This window comes from Ranitomeya imitator, chromosome 7, assembly GCF_032444005.1.
Source record: "Ranitomeya imitator isolate aRanImi1 chromosome 7, aRanImi1.pri, whole genome shotgun sequence".
Taxonomy (NCBI): domain Eukaryota; kingdom Metazoa; phylum Chordata; class Amphibia; order Anura; family Dendrobatidae; genus Ranitomeya; species Ranitomeya imitator.
Genome location: NC_091288.1, coordinates 215,446,409 through 215,469,488, shown reverse-complemented (window position 1 = coordinate 215,469,488; position 23,080 = coordinate 215,446,409). Strand labels below are relative to the sequence as shown.

At 40.3% G+C, this 23,080-nt stretch overlaps 1 protein-coding gene across 1 annotated transcript; it reads right to left on the bottom strand.

The window, feature by feature from the left end:
• Positions 1-1,371: 1,371 nt before the first annotated feature.
• LOC138645474 (heme oxygenase 2-like) lies at positions 1,372-22,302 on the bottom strand. The gene is made up of 6 exons (XM_069734821.1): positions 22,148-22,302; positions 21,888-21,985; positions 17,784-17,901; positions 10,284-10,775; positions 1,633-1,738; positions 1,372-1,535 (listed from the first exon to the last, which is right to left on the bottom strand). Exons 2-5 carry the CDS (start codon positions 21,944-21,946, stop codon positions 1,646-1,648), a joined length of 762 nt encoding a protein of 253 aa, XP_069590922.1. The 5' UTR covers positions 21,947-21,985; positions 22,148-22,302; the 3' UTR covers positions 1,372-1,535; positions 1,633-1,645.
• Between the last annotated feature and the right edge of the window lie 778 nt (positions 22,303-23,080).

Genomic DNA, 23,080 nt, shown 5'->3' with positions numbered 1-23,080 from the left:
TGTCCTCCTCTTAAAAAAGCTGAGCTTGGTTGGGTTCTACAAACGGTGTCTGCCGCTCCAAGGTGTTCTCCAGGTTGCCTTTCCCTAGCTTCTATCTTCAGGCTCTCGTTAAATTGTTTTTAATATAACACTGCATTTGGCCTACTAGTTTGGTTGGGGCCTACTAACGGTGTCTGCCGCTCCTTGCTGTTCTCCACTGAACAAACCAGTGCCGCCTGTTTACTACTGTTACCAATTTTGAACTGCATTTAGCCTACTTACTGATTTGGGCCTACTCACTGTGTCAGCCTCTCATTACAGTTGTACTCCACTGAACAAAGCAATGCCGCCTGGTTAGTCCTGTTACCAATTTTGAACTGCATTTAGCCCACTTTATTATTTGGGCCTATATCTGTGTTTCCTCCTCATCCTGCCCATTGGCCAGCCAGTGATAGATGAGTCTGCTGGTACATTGACCCAGAATGCTACATTCCCCTTGCACGCTACACAGACAGAATTTGACCCTGCTGAAAGTCAGGTTCCCCTTCCAACATACTATACCACCTTACACGGGGACAAAGAGGAAGGTGCAGATGAAAGTGCAGGTTCCTTCATCAGGTGGGGGGGGCATACTCGTTGGCGACGTCACTGGCACAGGGCCTCTCATAGTACGCAAAAGTGTCGCTGCCGATGGGAGGCGCCCCCGCCGTGCAAACACACCACCGTACTTTGAGGGGCCCTGTGCCAGTGCCAATGCCAACGAGTGGGCCCCCCCTGCTTGCTCAGGATCACAGCACTTGCAAAGTTGAAATACTTACCTCTCCCTGCTCCACTGCCGTGACGTAGTCCACATTTCCTGGGCCCACTAAATACTTGAACCAGCCCTACCCCCCACAATTTTAGCCAAATGACCCCCAATTTCCAATGCCTTACTATTATTATAAGGTAAATTAAGATTGACAAGCTTCAGTAACAAGAATGGATGTTTTTGCCATTAAAATGGGCACTGTAGGTGTTTTCCTGGCCTCCACTCACTGCCGACTATGCTTCCCCATTGACTTGCATTGGGTTTCGTGTTTCGGTCGATCCCCGACTTTTCGCGATAATCGGCCGATTTCACTCGACTCGAATTTTGAGATAGTCGGGTTTCGCAAAACCTGACTCGACCCTAAAAAAGTAAAAGTCGCTCAACCCTACTCTCAACATATCCCGTAATACAAGTAGGAGATGAGCAGACGCCCGCCATGGCTAGCGGATAGAAACGATGGCGACCTATTGTGCGCTTATGACTGTGCTCATCGACCAATAATAACACAGTTATAGTGTATGTACCCCCTTAATCTAGTCTTGAAGGAGTTAATACTCCCTAGGCCGAGCCACCCAAACTAGCAGTTCATTAATGGCAATTTATGGATTAAGCGGGACAAGATTACAACAGGGGCATTGTAATGGGAATGTAAATGTCCGTGTGGTGCCAGCGACTAGCACTGTATTTATCTCCGTGCGACCTGGTAGAGCCACCGCCGCGTGGAGTGGACATCCTGAGGAGGCCGCATCTGTGAGAGAGAAGGAAGGAGATGAGACCCCTGCACATCACTATACGGTGCGTATTTATGTACGCGTATATATGTAATGTGTGACACCAACACTCACCTTTAGCAGCATATTACGGGTGTTTGTGAATATCTCCCTTCCCTTCTCCGCCATCTTGTCTTTCATCAGGGAGAGTTGTTCCTATCTTAGCCAACTCCTCAAATAACTACAGAAAATAATTACAAAACTAACAGTATTATAGTAGTTATATTCCTGTACATAGGAGCGGTATTATAGTAGATATATTCTTGTATATAGGGGGCAGTATTATAGTATATTCTTGTACATAGGAGCAGTATTATAGTAGTTATATTCCTGTACATAGGAGCGGTATTATAGTAGATATATTCTTGTATATAGGGGGCAGTATTATAGTAGTTATATTCTTGTACATAGGGGCAGTATTATAGTAGTTATATTCTTGTGTATAGGGGCAGTATTATAGTAGTTATATTCCTGTACATAGGGGCAGTATTATAGTAGATATATTCTTGTACATAGGGGCAGTAATATAGTAGTTATATTCTTGCACATAGGGGCAGTATTATAATAGTTATATTCTTGTACATAGGGGCAGTATTATAGTAGTTATATTCTTGTACATAGGGGCAGTATTATAGTAGCTATATTCTTGTATATAGGGGGCAGTATTATAGTAGTTATATTCTTGTACATAGGGGCAGTATTATAGTAGTTATATTCTTGTACATAGGAGCAGTATTATAGTAGTTATATTCCTGTACATAGGGGGCAGTATTATAGTAGTTATATTCTTGCACATAGGAGCGGTATTATAGTAGTTATATTCTTGTACATAGGAGCAGTATTATAGTAGTTATATTCCTGTACATAGGAGCGGTATTATAGTAGTTATATTCTTGTACATAGGAGCAGTATTATAGTAGTTATATTCTTGTACATAGGGGCAGTATTATAGTAGTTATATTCTTGTACACAGGGGGCAGTATTATAGTAGTTATATTCCTGTACATAGGAGCAGTATTATAGAAGTTATATTCTTGTACATAGGAGCAGTATTATAATAGTTATATTCTTGTATATAGGGAGCAGTATTATAGTAGTTATATTCCTGTACATAGGGGGCAGTATTATAGTAGTTATATTCCTGTACATAGGAGCGGTATTATAGTAGTTATATTCTTGTACATAGGAGCGGTATTATAGAAGTTATATTCCTGTACATAGGAGCAGTATTATAGTAGTTATATTCTTGTACATAGGAGCAGTATTATAGTAGTAATATTCTTGTACATAGGAACAGTATTATAGTAGTTATATTCTTGTACATAGGAACAGTATTATAGTAGTTATATTCTTGTATATAGGGACAGTATTATACTAGTTATATTCTTGTACATAGGGGCAGTATTATAGTAGCTATATTCTTGTATATAGGGGGCAGTATTATAGTAGTTATATTCTTGTACATAGGGGCAGTATTATAGTAGTTATATTCTTGTACATAGGAGCAGTATTATAGTAGTTATATTCCTGTACATAGGGGGCAGTATTATAGTAGTTATATTCTTGCACATAGGAGCGGTATTATAGTAGTTATATTCTTGTACATAGGAGCAGTATTATAGTAGTTATATTCCTGTACATAGGAGCGGTATTATAGTAGTTATATTCTTGTACATAGGAGCAGTATTATAGTAGTTATATTCTTGTACATAGGGGCAGTATTATAGTAGTTATATTCTTGTACACAGGGGGCAGTATTATAGTAGTTATATTCCTGTACATAGGAGCAGTATTATAGAAGTTATATTCTTGTACATAGGAGCAGTATTATAATAGTTATATTCTTGTATATAGGGAGCAGTATTATAGTAGTTATATTCCTGTACATAGGGGGCAGTATTATAGTAGTTATATTCCTGTACATAGGAGCGGTATTATAGTAGTTATATTCTTGTACATAGGAGCGGTATTATAGAAGTTATATTCCTGTACATAGGAGCAGTATTATAGTAGTTATATTCTTGTACATAGGAGCAGTATTATAGTAGTAATATTCTTGTACATAGGAACAGTATTATAGTAGTAATATTCTTGTACATAGGAACAGTATTATAGTAGTTATATTCTTGTATATAGGGACAGTATTATAGTAGTTATATTCCTGTACTTAGGAGCGGTATTATAGTAGTTATATTCTTGTACATAGGAGCGGTATTATAGTAGTTATATTCTTGTACATAGGGGCAGTATTATAGTAGTTATATTCTTGTACACAGGGGGTAGTATTATAGTAGTTATATTCCTGTACATAGGGGTCAGTATTATAGTAGATATATTCTTGTACATAGGAGCAGTATTATAGTAGGTATATTCTTGTACATAGGAGCAGTATTATAATAGTTATATTCTTGTATTTAGGGAGCAGTATTAAAGTAGTTATATTCCTGTACATAGGAGCAGCATTATAGTCGTTATATTCCTGTACATAGGGGGCAGTATTAAAGTATATTCTTGTACATAGAAGTAGTATTATAGTAGTTATATTCTTGTACATAGGAGCAGTATTATAGTAGTTATATTCCTGTACATAAGGGGCAGTATTATAGTAGTTATATTCCTGTACATAGGAGCAGTATTATAGTAGTTATATTCCTGTACATAGGGGCAGTATTATAGTAGATATATTCTTGTACATAGGAGCAGTATTATAGTAGTTATATTCTTGTACATAGGAGCAGTATTATAATAGTTATATTCTTGTATATAGGGAGCAGTATTAAAGTAGTTATATTCCTGTACATAGGAGCAGCATTATAGTCGTTATATTCCTGTACATAGGGGGCAGTATTAAAGTATATTCTTGTACATAGAAGTAGTATTATAGTAGTTATATTCTTGTACATAGGAGCAGTATTATAGTAGTTATATTCTTGTACATAGGAGCAGTATTATAGTAGTAATATTCTTGTACATAGGAACAGTATTATAGTAGTTATATTCTTGTACATAGGAACAGTATTATAGTAGTTATATTCTTGTATATAGGGACAGTATTATAGTAGTTATATTCTTGTACATAGGGGCAGTATTATAGTAGCTATATTCTTGTATATAGGGGGCAGTATTATAGTAGTTATATTCTTGTACATAGGGGCAGTATTATAGTAGTTATATTCTTGTACATAGGAGCAGTATTATAGTAGTTATATTCCTGTACATAGGGGGCAGTATTATAGTAGTTATATTCTTGCACATAGGAGCTGTATTATAGTAGTTATATTCTTGTACATAGGAGCAGTATTATAGTAGTTATATTCCTGTACATAGGAGCGGTATTATAGTAGTTATATTCTTGTACATAGGAGCAGTATTATAGTAGTTATATTCTTGTACATAGGGGCAGTATTATAGTAGTTATATTCTTGTACATAGGGGCAGTATTATAGTAGTTATATTCTTGTACATAGTGGCAGTATTATAGTAGTTATATTCTTGTACATAGGAGCAGTATTATAGAAGTTATATTCTTGTACATAGGAGCAGTATTATAATAGTTATATTCTTGTATATAGGGAGCAGTATTATAGTAGTTATATTCCTGTACATAGGGGGCAGTATTATAGTAGTTATATTCCTGTACATAGGAGCGGTATTATAGTAGTTATATTCTTGTACATAGGAGCGGTATTATAGAAGTTATATTCCTGTACATAGGAGCAGTATTATAGTAGTTATATTCTTGTACATAGGAGCAGTATTATAGTAGTAATATTCTTGTACATAGGAACAGTATTATAGTAGTAATATTCTTGTACATAGGAACAGTATTATAGTAGTTATATTCTTGTATATAGGGACAGTATTATAGTAGTTATATTCTTGTACATAGGAGCGGTATTATAGTAGTTATATTCTTGTACATAGGAGCGGTATTATAGTAGTTATATTCTTGTACATAGGGGCAGTATTATAGTAGTTATATTCTTGTACACAGGGGGTAGTATTATAGTAGTTATATTCCTGTACATAGGGGTCAGTATTATAGTAGATATATTCTTGTACATAGGAGCAGTATTATAGTAGTTATATTCTTGTACATAGGAGCAGTATTATAATAGTTATATTCTTGTATATAGGGAGCAGTATTAAAGTAGTTATATTCCTGTACATAGGAGCAGCATTATAGTCGTTATATTCCTGTACATAGGGGGCAGTATTAAAGTATATTCTTGTACATAGAAGTAGTATTATAGTAGTTATATTCTTGCACATAGGAGCAGTATTATAGTAGTTATATTCCTGTACATAAGGGGCAGTATTATAGTAGTTATATTCCTGTACATAGGAGCAGTATTATAGTAGTTATATTCCTGTACATAGGGGCAGTATTATAGTAGATATATTCTTGTACATAGGAGCAGTATTCAGTATTATAGTAGTTATATTCTTGTACATAGGAGCAGTATTATAATAGTTATATTCTTGTATATAGGGAGCATTATTATAGTAGTTATATTCCTGTACATAGGAGCAGTATTATAGTAGTTATATTCTTGTACATAGGAGCAGTATTATAGTAGTTATATTCTTGTACTTAGGAGCAGTATTATAGTAGTTATATTCTTGTACTTAGGAGCAGTATTATAGTAGTTATATTCTTGTACATAGTGGCAGTATTATACTAGTTATGTTCTTGTACATAGGGGGCAGTATTATAGTAGTTATATTCTTGTACATAGGAGCAGTATTATAGTAGTTATATTCCTGTACATAGGAGCGGTATTATAGTAGTTATATTCTTGTACATAGGAGCAGTATTATAGTAGTTATATTCTTGTACATAGGGGCAGTATTATAGTAGTTATATTCTTGTACATAGGGGCAGTATTATAGTAGTTATATTCTTGTACATAGTGGCAGTATTATAGTAGTTATATTCTTGTACATAGGAGCAGTATTATAGAAGTTATATTCTTGTACATAGGAGCAGTATTATAATAGTTATATTCTTGTATATAGGGAGCAGTATTAAAGTATATTCTTGTACATAGAAGTAGTATTATAGTAGTTATATTCTTGCACATAGGAGCAGTATTATAGTAGTTATATTCCTGTACATAAGGGGCAGTATTATAGTAGTTATATTCCTGTACATAGGAGCAGTATTATAGTAGTTATATTCCTGTACATAGGGGCAGTATTATAGTAGATATATTCTTGTACATAGGAGCAGTATTCAGTATTATAGTAGTTATATTCTTGTACATAGGAGCAGTATTATAATAGTTATATTCTTGTATATAGGGAGCATTATTATAGTAGTTATATTCCTGTACATAGGAGCAGTATTATAGTAGTTATATTCTTGTACATAGGAGCAGTATTATAGTAGTTATATTCTTGTACTTAGGAGCAGTATTATAGTAGTTATATTCTTGTACTTAGGAGCAGTATTATAGTAGTTATATTCTTGTACATAGTGGCAGTATTATACTAGTTATGTTCTTGTACATAGGGGGCAGTATTATAGTAGTTATATTCTTGTACATAGGAGCAGTATTATAGTAGTTATATTCCTGTACATAGGAGCGGTATTATAGTAGTTATATTCTTGTACATAGGAGCAGTATTATAGTAGTTATATTCTTGTACATAGGGGCAGTATTATAGTAGTTATATTCTTGTACATAGGGGCAGTATTATAGTAGTTATATTCTTGTACATAGTGGCAGTATTATAGTAGTTATATTCTTGTACATAGGAGCAGTATTATAGAAGTTATATTCTTGTACATAGGAGCAGTATTATAATAGTTATATTCTTGTATATAGGGAGCAGTATTATAGTAGTTATATTCCTGTACATAGGGGGCAGTATTATAGTAGTTATATTCCTGTACATAGGAGCGGTATTATAGTAGTTATATTCTTGTACATAGGAGCGGTATTATAGAAGTTATATTCCTGTACATAGGAGCAGTATTATAGTAGTTATATTCTTGTACATAGGAGCAGTATTATAGTAGTAATATTCTTGTACATAGGAACAGTATTATAGTAGTAATATTCTTGTACATAGGAACAGTATTATAGTAGTTATATTCTTGTATATAGGGACAGTATTATAGTAGTTATATTCCTGTACATAGGAGCGGTATTATAGTAGTTATATTCTTGTACATAGGAGCGGTATTATAGTAGTTATATTCTTGTACATAGGGGCAGTATTATAGTAGTTATATTCTTGTACACAGGGGGTAGTATTATAGTAGTTATATTCCTGTACATAGGGGTCAGTATTATAGTAGATATATTCTTGTACATAGGAGCAGTATTATAGTAGTTATATTCTTGTACATAGGAGCAGTATTATAATAGTTATATTCTTGTATATAGGGAGCAGTATTAAAGTAGTTATATTCCTGTACATAGGAGCAGCATTATAGTCGTTATATTCCTGTACATAGGGGGCAGTATTAAAGTATATTCTTGTACATAGAAGTAGTATTATAGTAGTTATATTCTTGCACATAGGAGCAGTATTATAGTAGTTATATTCCTGTACATAAGGGGCAGTATTATAGTAGTTATATTCCTGTACATAGGAGCAGTATTATAGTAGTTATATTCCTGTACATAGGGGCAGTATTATAGTAGATATATTCTTGTACATAGGAGCAGTATTCAGTATTATAGTAGTTATATTCTTGTACATAGGAGCAGTATTATAATAGTTATATTCTTGTATATAGGGAGCATTATTATAGTAGTTATATTCCTGTACATAGGAGCAGTATTATAGTAGTTATATTCTTGTACATAGGAGCAGTATTATAGTAGTTATATTCTTGTACTTAGGAGCAGTATTATAGTAGTTATATTCTTGTACTTAGGAGCAGTATTATAGTAGTTATATTCTTGTACATAGTGGCAGTATTATACTAGTTATGTTCTTGTACATAGGGGGCAGTATTATAGTAGTTATATTCTTGTACTTAGGGGCAGTATTATAGTAGTTATATTCTTGTACATAGGGGCAGTATTATAGTAGTTATATTCTTGTACATAGGGGCAGTATTATAGTAGATTTATTCTTGTACATAGGAGCGGTATTATAGAAGTTATATTCTTGTACATAGGAGCGGTATTATAGAAGTTATATTCTTGTACATAGGAGCAGTATTATAGTAGTTATATTCTTGTACTTAGAGGCAGTATTATAGTAGTTATATTCTTGTACATAGGAGTGATATTATAGAAGTTATATTCTTGTACATAGGAGCAGTATTATAGTAGTTATATTCTTGTACATAGGAGCGGTATTATAGAAGTCATATTCTTGTACATAGGAGCAGTATTATAGTAGTTATATTCTTGTACATAGGAGCAGTATTATAGTAGTTATATTCTTGTACATAGGAGCAGTATTATAGTAGTTATATTCTTGTACATAGGGGCAGTATTATAGTAGTTATGTTCTTGTACATAGGGGGCAGTATTATAGTAGTTATATTCTTGTACATAGGAGCAGTATTATAGTAGTTATATTCTTGTACTTAGGAGCAGTATTATAGTAGTTATATTCTTGTACATAGTGGCAGTATTATACTAGTTATGTTCTTGTACATAGGGGGCAGTATTATAGTAGTTATATTCTTGTACTTAGGGGCAGTATTATAGTAGATTTATTCTTGTACATAGGAGCGGTATTATAGAAGTTATATTCTTGTACATAGGAGCGGTATTATAGAAGTTATATTCTTGTACATAGGGGCAGTATTATAGTAGTTATATTCTTGTACATAGGAGCAGTATTACAGTAGTTATATTCTTGTACATAAGAGCAGTATTACAGTAGATATATTCTTGTACATAGGGGCAGTATTATAGTAGTTATATTCTTGTATATAGGAGCAGTATTATAGTGTTATATTCTTGTACATAAGAGCAGTATTATAGTAGTTATATTCTTGTACATAGGAGCAGTATTATAGTAGTTATATTCTTGTACATAAGAGCAGTATTATAGTAGTTATATTCTTGTACTTAGGGGCAGTATTATAGTAGTTATATTCTTGTACATAGGGGCAGTATTATAGTAGTTATATTCTTGTACATAGGGGCAGTATTATAGTAGATTTATTCTTGTACATAGGAGCGGTATTATAGAAGTTATATTCTTGTACATAGGAGCGGTATTATAGTAGTTATATTCTTGTATATAGGGGCAGTATTATAGTAGTTATATTCTTGTATATAGGAGCAGTATTATAGTAGTTATATTCTTGTACATAAGAGCAGTATTATAGTAGTTATATTCTTGTACATAGGAGCAGTATTATAGTAGTTATATTCTTGTACATAAGAGCAGTATTATAGTAGTTATATTCTTGTACATAGGGGCAGTATTACAGTAGATATATTCTTGTACATAGGGGCAGTATTATAGTAGTTATATTCTTGTATATAGGGGCAGTATTATAGTAGTTATATTCTTGTACATAGGAGCAGTATTATAGTAGTTATATTCTTGTACATAGGGGCAGTATTATAGTAGTTATATTCTTGTACATAAGAGCAGTATTATAGTAGTTATATTCTTGTACATAGGAGCAGTATTATAGTAGTTATATTCTTGTACATAGGAGCAGTATTATAGTAGTTATATTCTTGTACATAGGGGCAGTATTATAGTTGTCATAATTCCAGGCACTGTTAGACATATACCTGCATGTTAAACTGGAAGGCTTTCTTTGCTTCTTCCACCATGTCCTCCTTCGCCTTGGCATTCAGTTCCAGTGTGTTGAGTCGGGCCCTGTAGAGTTGCTTGAACTTATGGGCATTGGTGACGTCATCAAACATGTAGAACTGGATCCCTTCCCCGGTGTTGGGCAGGTGCAGGGCTCTCTGTGCCACCTTCTTCAGGACTTGACCTCCTGACAGATCCCCCATGTACCTGGTGTAGGCGTGAGCCACCAGCAGTTCTGGCTTGTGACGACCCAAGTGGCGGATCCGGTCTACGTAAGCCTGTGTGGCCTCAGAGCACTGGATCGTGTCCTTCCAATCTTCACCATAGAAGTAGGTGACATCTTTCTGTAGCGCCTCCGCCCTGTGCAGCTCCTGAGGGAAATACAGGGGAGCGATGGCCGGGTTCTCCTTGTTTCGGTCAAGCTCCTCTTCCAGCGCAGAATACGTGTAGTACAGAGCACCCGTGGCGAGCTGTATACAAGATGCAGACAAGGGGGTGTGAACAATTTATAGGCTGTCGATCCATCTGTTTCTAATATATCTGAGCTAAAACGACCTGATTGAAATATATGTATACTTAGGCTACGTGCACACGATGCGGATTTGCTGTGGATCCGCAGCGGATTTTTCTGCGCAGAAACGCTGCAGATCCACAGTGATGTACAGTATAATGGGGAAAAAAAAGCTGTACAGATGGTGTGGAAAAATCTGTGCGGAATTGCTGCGGATTTCAAAAAAGTGCATGTCACGTCTTTTGTGCGGATCTGCAGCGTTTCTGCACCCCTCCTTGTTAAAATTCCGCAGTGGCAAAAAACGCAGAAAATCCGCACAAAATCCACATCAATTCTGCATAAAAACCGCACAAAATCCGCATAAAAACCACGGCAAAATCCGCGGCTGCAGATTCTGCCAGGAGATGCGGATTTTGTGCAGAAAATTCTGCACCTCTTTTCTTACGTGTGCACATAGCCTTATACTATATTTATTCAAACACATATACACTCTATTGAGGGGGCAAACAAAAATAAAACTAAAATAATATAGTTGCAAAAGTGTGAATCACGTTTACCCCCATGTTACATAGTAGTCAGTGCGCAGCCGCCATCATTTACAGCTATTCTAGTTAACCCAAGAGACAGTTTCACTGTTCTAGAAGGATTTTTCTAACTTTTTCTTAGTTGAATTTTACAGCAAAAGCCATAGTCTGTAAACAACTGACAACACAGCAAAGGGATCTCATTGCTGAAAGTTATCAGTCAGGAAAAAGAGAAAACAGATTTCCAAGACATTAAATCTACCATAGTTAATCTAAAGACGTTATCAAGAAGTGGCTTACATTTGGTAAAACAGTGACATTACTGAGAACTGGACATCCCTCAAAAATTCATGAAAGGACAAGAAGAAAACTGGTTTGGGAGGCTTCCAGGAGGCAGACAGCAACTTTAAAGAAGCTGCATGGGTATCTGACAAGTACTGGTTGTGTACTGCATGTGACATCAATCTTCCGTATACTTCATATGTCCGGCTTGTGGGTTAGGGGGGCAGGAAGGAAGCGTTTTCTTATAATTTAAAAACATCCGAGCCAGGCTATGGTTTGCCAGCACCTACATCAAGGCTGGCAAAAGTATGAAAACATGTTATGTCTGAGAATGTTTTGGACATAATATACAATACACACAGTGCAGCATGGTGGAAGCAGCATTATGCTTTGAGGGGGGTTTGGCAGCTGGAACTGGGGCTTAAGTTGAGGTGACGGGAATTATGAACAGTTCCAAATATCAGTGAATTTTGCATCCAAACCTCCAGGCCACTGCTAAAAAGTTGAAGATGAAGTTCACCTTTCAGAGCAACGACAAGCATATGTGAACTGTAAATTAACGCAAGAATGGCTGTGCCTGGAAAAGATGAGAGTTTTGGAATCTGTGGGTGACATGAAGAGGGCGCTGTATACAGGAGATGCTCCCGCAATCTAACAGAAGTGGAGGTACTGCAAGGAAAAGGGGGGCAAAGATCGTCAATTCTAGATGTGCCATGATGATGGGCTCTAACCCTGAAAATAATGAATGCTGTCAGAAATTCAACGTGGTCTTTAACAAAATATTAGTGTGCAGATTTATGCAACCGCATTGTGTTAGTTCATGATTTTTATTCCTGCCCCTCAAAATGATTTCAGTTTGTTTCTAAATTTATTTGTAAGAAGTATAGGGGATATTAAAGGTGGGAAAAGTTCTGGAATTAGTCTTCTCGGTAGGTTTTGTTTGACACAGAAAAAAAATGATGATATGAAGTTGTTTCACAGCCAAAGGCGTTGGATACTTGACCAGAATCGATGGTGGTCTCCATGCTGAGCTATAGGTGAGAATCATACAACAAGACAATATCCCGGAGCATACGTCGAGATTGGCAAAGAACTGGTGCAATGACAATGAAGCAGATGTCCTGGATTGTCCCCCACAGTCCCCTGACCTCAACCCAATCAAACACTAAAAAAGAAAAAGCTGTATACATACCCAAGTGAGTGTTCGCCCCCTTCTTGATATCCTATTCTTTTTACAGGTTTGTAACTCTTAAGTGTTTCAGATCACCAAACAAATTTTAATATTAGACACAGATAACACAATCACAAAATCCAGTTTTTAAAAGAAGGTCTTTATTCTTAAGGGAAAAAGATATCCAAACCTACTGGGCCCTGTGTGAAATAGTGATTGCCCCTGCTGAAAACATAAATTAACTGTGGTTTGTCACCTTGCTTGGGACACTGAATTCAAATTCCATAGTCACATGCAGGCCTGATTACTGCCACTCCTGTTCTCAATCAAGAAATCACTTAAATAGGACCTGCCTGACAAAGTGAAGTAGACCTAAAGATTCTCAAAAGTTAGATATCATGCCGTAATTCTGGAACAAATGAGATATAAAGTAATTGAGATCTTTCAGTCTGAAAAAAAGTTATAAAGCCATTTTTAAAGCTTTGGGACTCCAGTGAACCACAGTGAGAGCTATTATTCACAAATGGCGAAAATGAACATCATACAAACAGTAAAATATGGTGGTGGTGGTGGTGTGATGGTCTGGGGCTGATTTGCTGCTTCAGAACCTGGAAGACTTGCTGTGTTAAATGGAATTATAAATTCCGCTGTCTACCAAGAAATCCTAAAGGAGAATGTCCGGCCATCTGTTTGTGACTTCAAGCTGAAGCATTGGGTTTTGCAGCAGAACAAAGATCCAAAACACACCAGCAAGTCCACCTCTAAATGGCTTAAGAAAAACAAAATTAAGACTTTGGAGTGGCCTAGTTAAAGTCCTGACCTTGATCCGATGAGATGCTGTGGTATGACCTTAAAAAGGCGGCTCATGCTCAGAAACCCTCCAATTCTGCAGAGACGAGTGGGCCAAAATTACTCCAGAGTGTTATAAAAGACTCATTGCCAGTTATCGCAAACGCTTGATTGCAGATGTTGCTGCTAAGGGCGGCCCAACCAGTTATTAGGTTTAGGGGCAATCACTTTTTCACACAGGGCCCTGTAGGTTTGGATTTCTTTTCCCTTTAATAATACAGACCTTCATTTATAAACTGCATTTTGTGATTATTGTGTTATCTTTCTCTAATATTTACATTTGTTTGGTGATCTGAAACATTTAAGTGTGAGGAACATGCAAAAGAATAGGAAATCGGGAAGGGGGAAAAAAAATTATGTGTGAGATAGTCAAGATGATTGTCTATAAAATGATGATAGTCGCACGATCAAAGCAGTAGTGGATGGTGAGATCTGGAGCCTGAAAGCCAAAAGTTCAAAACATTGTTACCCTTTTGCTCGTCACTGTATATACACCGGCTGTATTCATCCAAAACAAGAGAAGAAGAAATCTATATATAAACATATATATATATATATATACTCATTATATAATGGATCTGCTCCGTGACTGGTTCATTATACTTATACTAGCTACTGAACCCGTTCTACGCCCGGGTGGCGAGCATTTATATTGGTATATGGTCTCCATCATGTGCTGCTGCCATCCTGCGCCCGTTTTGTCATGTGCTGCTCCCATCCTGCGCCCCCGTTCTGTCATGCGCTGCTGCCATCCTGCGCCCGTTCTGTCATGTGCTGCTCCCATCCTGCGCCCGTTATGTAACATAGTAACATAGTTAGTAAGGCCGAAAAAAGACATTTGTCCATCCAGTTCAGCCTATATTCCATCATAATAAATCCCCAGATCTACGTCCTTCTACAGAACCTAATAATTGTATGATACAATATTGTTCTGCTCCAGGAAGACATCCAGGCCTCTCTTGAACCCCTCGACTGAGTTCGCCATCACCACCTCCTCAGGCAAGCAATTCCAGATTCTCACTGCCCTAACAGTAAAGAATCCTCTTCTATGTTGGTGGAAAAACCTTCTCTCCTCCAGACGCAAAGAATGCCCCCTTGTGCCCGTCACCTTCCTTGGTATAAACAGATCCTCAGCGAGATATTTGTATTGTCCCCTTATATACTTATACATGGTTATTAGATCGCCCCTCAGTCGTCTTTTTTCTAGACTAAATAATCCTAATTTCGCTAATCTATCTGGGTATTGTAGTTCTCCCATCCCCTTTATTAATTTTGTTGCCCTCCTTTGTACTCTCTCTAGTTCCATTATATCCTTCATGAGCACCGGTGCCCAAAACTGGACACAGTACTCCATGTGCGGTCTAACTAGGGATTTGTACAGAGGCAGTATAATGCTCTCATCATGTGTATCCAGACCTCTTTTAATGCACCCCATTATCCTGTTTGCCTTGGCAGCTGCTGCCTGGCACTGGCTGCTCCAGGTAAGTTTATCATTAACTAGGATCCCCAAGTCCTTCTCCCTGTCAGATTTACCCAGTGGTTTCCCATTCAGTGTGTAATGGTGATATTGATTCCTTCTTCCCATGTGTATAACCTTACATTTATCATTGTTAAACCTCATCTGCCACCTTTCAGCCCAAGTTTCCAACTTATCCAGATCCATCTGTAGCAGAATACTATCTTCTCTTGTATTAACTGCTTTACATAGTTTTGTATCATCTGCAAATATCGATATTTTACTGTGTAAACCTTCTACCAGATCATTAATGAATATGTTGAAGAGAACAGGTCCCAATACTGACCCCTGCGGTACCCCACTGGTCACAGCGACCCAGTTAGAGACTATACCATTTATAACCACCCGCTGCTTTCTATCACTAAGCCAGTTACTAACCCATTTACACACATTTTCCCCCAGACCAAGCATTCTCATTTTGTGTACCAACCTCTTGTGCGGCACGGTATCAAACGCTTTGGAAAAATCGAGATATACCACGTCCAATGACTCACCGTGGTCCAGCCTATAGCTTACCTCTTCATAAAAACTGATTAGATTGGTTTGACAGGAGCGATTTCTCATAAACCCTGCGCTGCTGCCATCCTGCGCCCGTTCTGTCATGTGCTGCTGCCATCCTGCGCCCGTTCTGTCATGTGCTGCTCCCATCCTGCGCCCCCGTTCTGTCATGCGCTGCTGCCATCCTGCGCCCGTTCTGTCATGTGCTGCTCCCATCCTGCTGCCATCCTGCGCCCGTTATGTCATGCGCTGCTGCCATCCTGCGCCCGTTCTGTCATGTGCTGCTGCCATCCTGCGCCCGTTCTGTCATGGGCTGCTGCCATCCTGCGCCCGTTCTGTCATGTGCTGCTGCCATCCTGCGCCCGTTCTGTCATGTGCTGCTGCCATCCTGCGCCCGTTCTGTCATGCGCTGCTGCCATCCTGCACCCGTTCTGTCATGTGCTGCTCCCATCCTGCGCCCGTTCTGTCATGTGCTGCTCCCATCCTGCGCCCCGTTCTGTCATGCGCTGCTGCCATCCTGCGCCCGTTCTGTCATGTGCTGCTCCCATCCTGCTGCCATCCTGCGCCCGTTATGTCATGCGCAGCTGCCATCCTGCGCCCGTTCTGTCATGTGCTGCTGCCATCCTGCGCCCGTTCTGTCATGTGCTGCTCCCATCCTGCGCCCCCGTTCTGTCATGCGCTGCTGCCATCCTGCGCCCGTTCTGTCATGTGCTGCTCCCATCCTGCTGCCATCCTGCGCCCGTTATGTCATGCGCTGCTGCCATCCTGCGCCCGTTCTGTCATGTGCTGCTGCCATCCTGCGCCCGTTCTGTCATGCGCTGCTGCCATCCTGCGCCCGTTCTGTCATGTGCTGCTCCCATCCTGCTGCCATCCTGCGCCCGTTCTGTCATGTGCTGCTGCCATCCTGCGCCCGTTCTGTCATGTGCTGCTGCCATCCTGCGCCCTTTCTGTCATGTGCTGCTGCCATCCTGCGCCCATTCTGTCATGTGCTGCTCCCATCCTGCGCCCCCGTTCTGTCATGCGCTGCTGCCATCCTGCGCCCGTTCTGTCATGTGCTGCTCCCATCCTGCTGCCATCCTGCGCCCGTTATGTCATGCGCTGCTGCCATCCTGCGCCCGTTCTGTCATGTGCTGCTGCCATCCTGCGCCCGTTCTGTCATGTGCTGCTGCCATCCTGCGCCCGTTCTGTCATGCGCTGCTGCCATCCTGCGCCCGTTCTGTCATGTGCTGCTGCCATCCTGCGCCCGTTCTGTCATGTGCTGCTGCCATCCTGCGCCCGTTCTGTCATGCGCTGCTGCCATCCTGCGCCCGTTCTGTCATGTGCTGCTGCCATCCTGCGCCCGTTCTGTCAAGTGCTGCTCCCATCCTGCGCCACTATTGTATTATATGCCCCCGTATGCTGCTGCCATATAAAAAAAAAAAATACCATACTCACCTATCGTCCGGCTCCACTGCAGGTGTGTGTTCAAGAAAATGGCGCCGGAAAGCGCGGACTGCGCAGACGCCGATTCCGGCAGCAGGAATCGGCGCCTGCGCAGTCCGCGCTCTCCGGCGCCATTTTCTTGAAGACACACCTGCAGTGGAGCCGGAGTGTGTCTTCAAGAAAATGGCGCCGGAAAGCGCGGACTGCGCAGGCGCCGATTCCGGCAGCAGGAATCGGCGCCTGCGCAGTCCGCGCTTTCCGGCGCCATTTTCTTGAACACACACTCCGGCTCCTCTGCCTGTGACTGGACTCTGTCACAGCAGAGGAGCCGGAGACGGAGCCGCACGCAGCGCTGGAACGGAGGACAGGTGACTATACTTACCCTCCCTCTTGGCGCGTCCATGGTCCCTGACTCTCCGGTGGAGATCGCGGTATGCGTTCAGTGCTTACGCATACCGCGATCTCCTGGGAGCGTCACTCTGTGGGGGCCAGACTGCGCCGGCGCTTGCGCCTGCGCAGTCTATAAAGGCTTCGGACAGAGTGACGCTCCCAGCGTTATATTATAGATACAGGGTGGGCCATTTATATGGATACACCTGGGTGGGCCATTTATAATGCTGGATCCAAAATGGCCGACAACCAGGCGAATTGTTCTCGCACTGGGTGACTCGACCAGCCCGTCTTTAACACTCAGCCTTCACCCACCTTAAATAATTCTCGTTTGATCCGACCCTTAAGAAAATCCTTCATGAACTTGGTATTTTGTGCGTCGTCGTGAGATTTCTTAGTTCCTTCCTTGAGAAGCTCGGACAGATCTGTCGGCCTAGAGAAGACAAGAGGACGACCCGGTCAGACAAGATGGCCGGCATCGTACATTACTAAGAGGATGATGGTTCTCATTTAACCCTTTCACGACCTTGGGATTTTCCATTTTTGTATTTTCGGTTTCTGCTCCCCTTCTTTCCAGACCCATAACTTTTTTTTAATTTTTCCGTCAATATGGCCGTGTGAGGGCTTGTTTTTTGCGGAACAAGTTGAACTTTTGAACAACAGCATTGGTTTTACCGTACAGTGTACTGGAAATCGGGAAAAAATACCAAGTGCAGTGAAATTGCAAAAAAAAAAAAAAAAATGCCATTTCACAATTGTTTTTTTTTTTTTTACCATGATCGCAAAATGCTAAAACTGAGCTGCCATTATGATTGTCCAGGCCAGTATCCCAGTTCACAGATATCAGACATGATAAGTGTTGAAAAAAGAAAAATTGTAAAAAATAAATAAATAAATGGTGCCATTTTCGGAGACTCGTAGCGTCTCCATTTTTCGGGATCTGGGGCTGATTGAGGGCTTATTTTTTGCGCGCCACGATGTCGTTTTTATTGATACCATCATGGAGTAGACATGATGTTTTGATCGCTTGTTATTCCATTTTATTGCAATCTGTCATTCTGTGGTTTTAATTTTTTTTCTCGTTGCGCCATTTGTCGATCAGATTAATTTACTTTATATTTTGATAGATCGGGCGATTTTGAATGCGGCGATACCAAATATGGGTATTTTTTTTATTGTTTTCTTTTGAATGGGGCAAAAGGGCGGTGATTTGAACATTTATTTATTTTTTTTAAATATTTTTAAAAACTTTTTTTTCTACTTTTTACTTGCTTCAATAGTCTCTTGAGGAGACCTGAAGCTGTGATCTTCCACTCGCTTGTGCTGCACATAGCAGAAATGTAGCACGAGCAGAAATCATCATTTCTATCACAGCCGAAATCATCAGCGGCCTACAATCCTAGCACATCTGCAGTGACAAACACGGGGGTCTTCTGCATAACCCCAGTTGTCATGCCAACCCATCGGCACCCCGCAATCATATGACAGGGGTGCCGTTGGGCGAGGTTTGTGATGCGCTTTCATCGCTATTATGTTAAATGCCGCTGTCCAAGATTTACAACGGCATTTAACATGTTAACAGGAGGATCAGGATTCCACCCGCAGCTGTTAGAGACACATGACAGCCTGATCAGATCAGCTGTCATATTCAGAAAAAGATGCGGGCTCAGCGCCGGAGCCCGCATCAAAGGGGAATACACGATCTATGATGCACTTATATGTCATAGGTCATGAAGGGATTAAAGGAAATCTCAGCAAAGAAGGTGCTATGCAGGGAGATGCAAGCTCCACTAGATGGCAATATAGTGGTGGGAGGACTGCACACTGCCAGAGCAGACCTGCAGCACAGCAGCGAGACTACCACCAGGTGGCAGCAGGATAGTCAAACAAGCCGGGTCGATATTAGTCAGTAGCGCAGTACCAAAGGAATAAACAAACACAGAGTCAGAGACAAGCCAAAAAGGTCAATACCGGTCAGGAGTGGAAATACCAAAGACAAGAGACAAAAGCAAGTCAGGGTCCAAGCCGAATCAAGTACCTGGGAGTCCACACATGAAAGGGAAACACTGTGTCGGGACGGGAAGAGGGGAGTAAACAGAAACGGGCACAGTCAGCAAAGGCAGCAGGGCAAATCAGGGTTTAAGCAGGGTCAGCTATTCATGCTGTAGGCAGAAACTATAACCGACACCGCCTGCAGGATGCAGCGGAGATAAATAGCAAACCCGAACCCAGAATGAGGCAGAACAAAGTTAACCCCTGACATGACCAGACCGGGAAAGGGGTAAGCAGGACTCCAAACCCAGTCTGGATCATGACAGAAGGGAAGCGGTTAAAATCTGCAAGAAATTGAGTAACACTGAATCGGATTGTGAGTTATGCTATGTTTTCTTTCTGGTTCGATGTTGTTTTAATTTTTATTTCATGATTGAATAGTTCACATGAAAATAAGAAACTTTGTAATATCTTATCAGAGAAATCTGCTTCTTTCTCCTCCAGGATTGATCATTAATTCTCAATTTACAGGTAAAATCTGTAATTAGTGAAGACAGATTATTATATTACTGACATAGAAGATGACAATTGGTGCTCATAAAGCTCTATATATGTAGGAGGGGAGGAGCTAGAAGTAAAGCTCCTCCCATCATAGAATGTTATTAGCACCAATCGCCATCTCCTATATCAGTAATGCAACAATCTGTCTTCACTGACTACAGTATCTCTATGTGAGAGCTGACATTGCAGCAATGCCCACGATCGGTGGCAGCACCGATCGTGGGCATTTAACCCCTCTGATGCCGCTGTCAGTAGTGACAGCAACATAGAAGAGCATCGCCCAGGGAAAGATTTCCCTGTGCGCTTCCATCAGGACAATGCAAAGCGGATCTACACTATAAACTTCTATGAAGAACCTGGGAGTTCAAGGTGCTCAATACACATCTAGATAAGTTCCCTAAAGGGTCTAGTTTCCAAAATGGCGTCACTTGTTGGGAGTTTCCACTATTTAGGCACATCAGGGGCTCTCCAAACATGACATTGCATCCGCTTATTATGCCAGCAAATGTTACATTCAAAAAGTGAAATGGCGCTCCTTCCTTTCCAAGCCTTGCCATGCGCCCAGACAATAGTTTTCCCCCACATATGGGGTATCAGCATGCTCAGGAGAAATTTCACAACAAATTGCATGGTCCATTTTCTCCTCTTTCCCTTGCGAAAGTAAAAATAAATTAGGTCTAAAGGAAATTTTTTTGTGAAATTATAGTAAATGAAGCTGTCACACTTGGGTTGGGAGAGCCATGACCAATCCGTGCTTTAGCATTCCATACCCAGACTGATTGACACGAACGTCCGAATGAGACTTAAGTGTTAATAGTTTACTTGCCAAATTCATTAAGTTTTCTTTCTCACTCATGTTTAGAGCTTAATTCAGAATTTTTCCATGTTCTCTTTCAAAAGAGAGTAGTGCATTGTGAGAGCTCAGAAAGAAGTCATGAGACTGGTAGAAAATGGAGCTAAAAGGAAGTATGTTTATGTGAGAAATGCAGAGTTTATAACAAAAAATGCTCTGGAAGTAACTGGAGAAAAACTTTCGAAAACTATAAAGTCCTTCCACACTGTGTAGACTCATCACGTTTAGGACCACATGCTGCAAAAGTGCAGAGCGAGTTTAAAGCCCCTGCACTCTATCAGGTTGGGTTTTGGCTAAAAGAAAAAAATAGAGGTTTCATGGAGAAGACAGAAGAGGTTTATAACTGTTTCCATCTTCTACATATGGGTCAATGAGCTACGGCAATATCACAGCTCCTACTGGTCCTGGTGATCAAAGGCAAGACCCAGAAAAGCACCACGAGGGATTAATGTCACCACACGGGACAGGGTTTTTCTGGATGCCCCCATTATAGTCGAAAACAGTAGAGTAAGTGTGGATTTCCTCCAGAGGTCTGCTATGATGCCATAGAGAGGGTAGGGGGACATATAATGTTAAAAGCACAGACAAAATGTACAAGAAATATACATCAACTTAAACGTACGCAAAGAGTTACCTTTAGTACTTTGCCTAATAAGTGTCAAATTAAGAAAAAAAACAAACTATAAAAATAAGGTGTCATGAATAAAACCAGCACAAACAAAAGCGAAGGCCAGAATCTTTAAGGTAGTGACTTTAATAACCCAAGGTGTGCCGGGACGCGTACAGGTGGACGGTTACATAATCCGAGCTTCAACCCTGCCTGTATAACCTGAGTGTGGCATAGAATTATAGAACCAGCTCTCCCTTCTATATCTCCCACATACTGCAATACAGGATAGAAGAGCTGGCAATCTAAGATGACATGGGGGATACAGCTCGCTACTAAGACATAATCCTGTACATCGCTGCAGAATGTGTCACCGCCACATAACGTGCGCAGATCACTCTCTCACCTCGGGTGCTGGTGGTCCTTCTCTCCATAAATCCCACTTTCTTCCTGTGCGGAGGACATGGTGTCTGTGTTCCGTGAGAGGATAAAAAAGGTCCAGTCCTAATAACAAAAAAGATAGAAGTCGATGAGGCAAGGGAACGTGAAGCCTAGATGATCCAGAAGGACAGCCCTTCTGTTGCAGGCAGCCGGACCCCTGCCGGGCCCCTATGTCACCCTGTAACTGCCATCTACTGTGTGACTAAGTTGCCCTTTGACACTTACGGTTGTTTAAAAACCCGGGTTTGGATTGGAGACTTAGTATGGCAACCACTAGTCGTAGCATAGGTAGGTAGCGTAGTCGGAGGTCAGAAAACAGGAGCAGCAGTATGATATGGAGGAGCAACAGGTGAGAGCGCTCCACTAAAGGCTGGAAACTCAATAATTTCACAAAGTTGTGCAAGATCAGTCGTAAATAGGGTGTTCGATTTGGAATCAGAGTGGAGCCAATCAGAAAAACACAAGGTGGAGCCAAACAGAAACAACAGGTACTGGTGGCTAAAAAAGCAAGGAGCTGTCCATAGAGCTGAGAAGCTCAGAAGGAAGAGCTGCTCCCTGATGCACTGAGTCTCGACAGTAGTGTCCTCCTTCCAGGATGGCCTCAGGACACCTCAGGGGAAGGTTTCTCTGGATGCCTCTAATAAAATGCTCTCGCAAACCTAGGGGCTCCCAAGAGCTACGTTCTGGTCCGTAACCCCTCCATTGCACCAACTATTGTAATCTGCCTCTAAATCTTCTAGAGTCCAGAATTTTGTCAACAGGATGTTCTCCTTCACCTTGGACCTTTTGCTGTGGTGGAGAAGGTGGCTGAGTTCTTCCTGTTAAATGAGTCTCACTCTATGGTTTGAGCAAGGATGCATGATGAATTTTCAGGCTGTGAAAAGGTCCTATGAATTTTTGACCCAGTTTAGAAGATGGTACGCAAGTTAAAATCAGCCTGAAAGGTTCTGCGATGTTTATCTGCTGCTTCTTTATAGTCTTGTACAATCTTCCAATGTCATAGTTCTTTTCTGCAGATGACATGTTATGAGAAAGGAATGCACATGGATGAAGCTGCATCTTGTCTCCAACTCGTTGAGACAAAACTGCTCCCACCGCGGAGTCTGAGGCGTCTACTACGATAACAAACGGCAGTTCAGGGTTTGGATGGACTAGTAA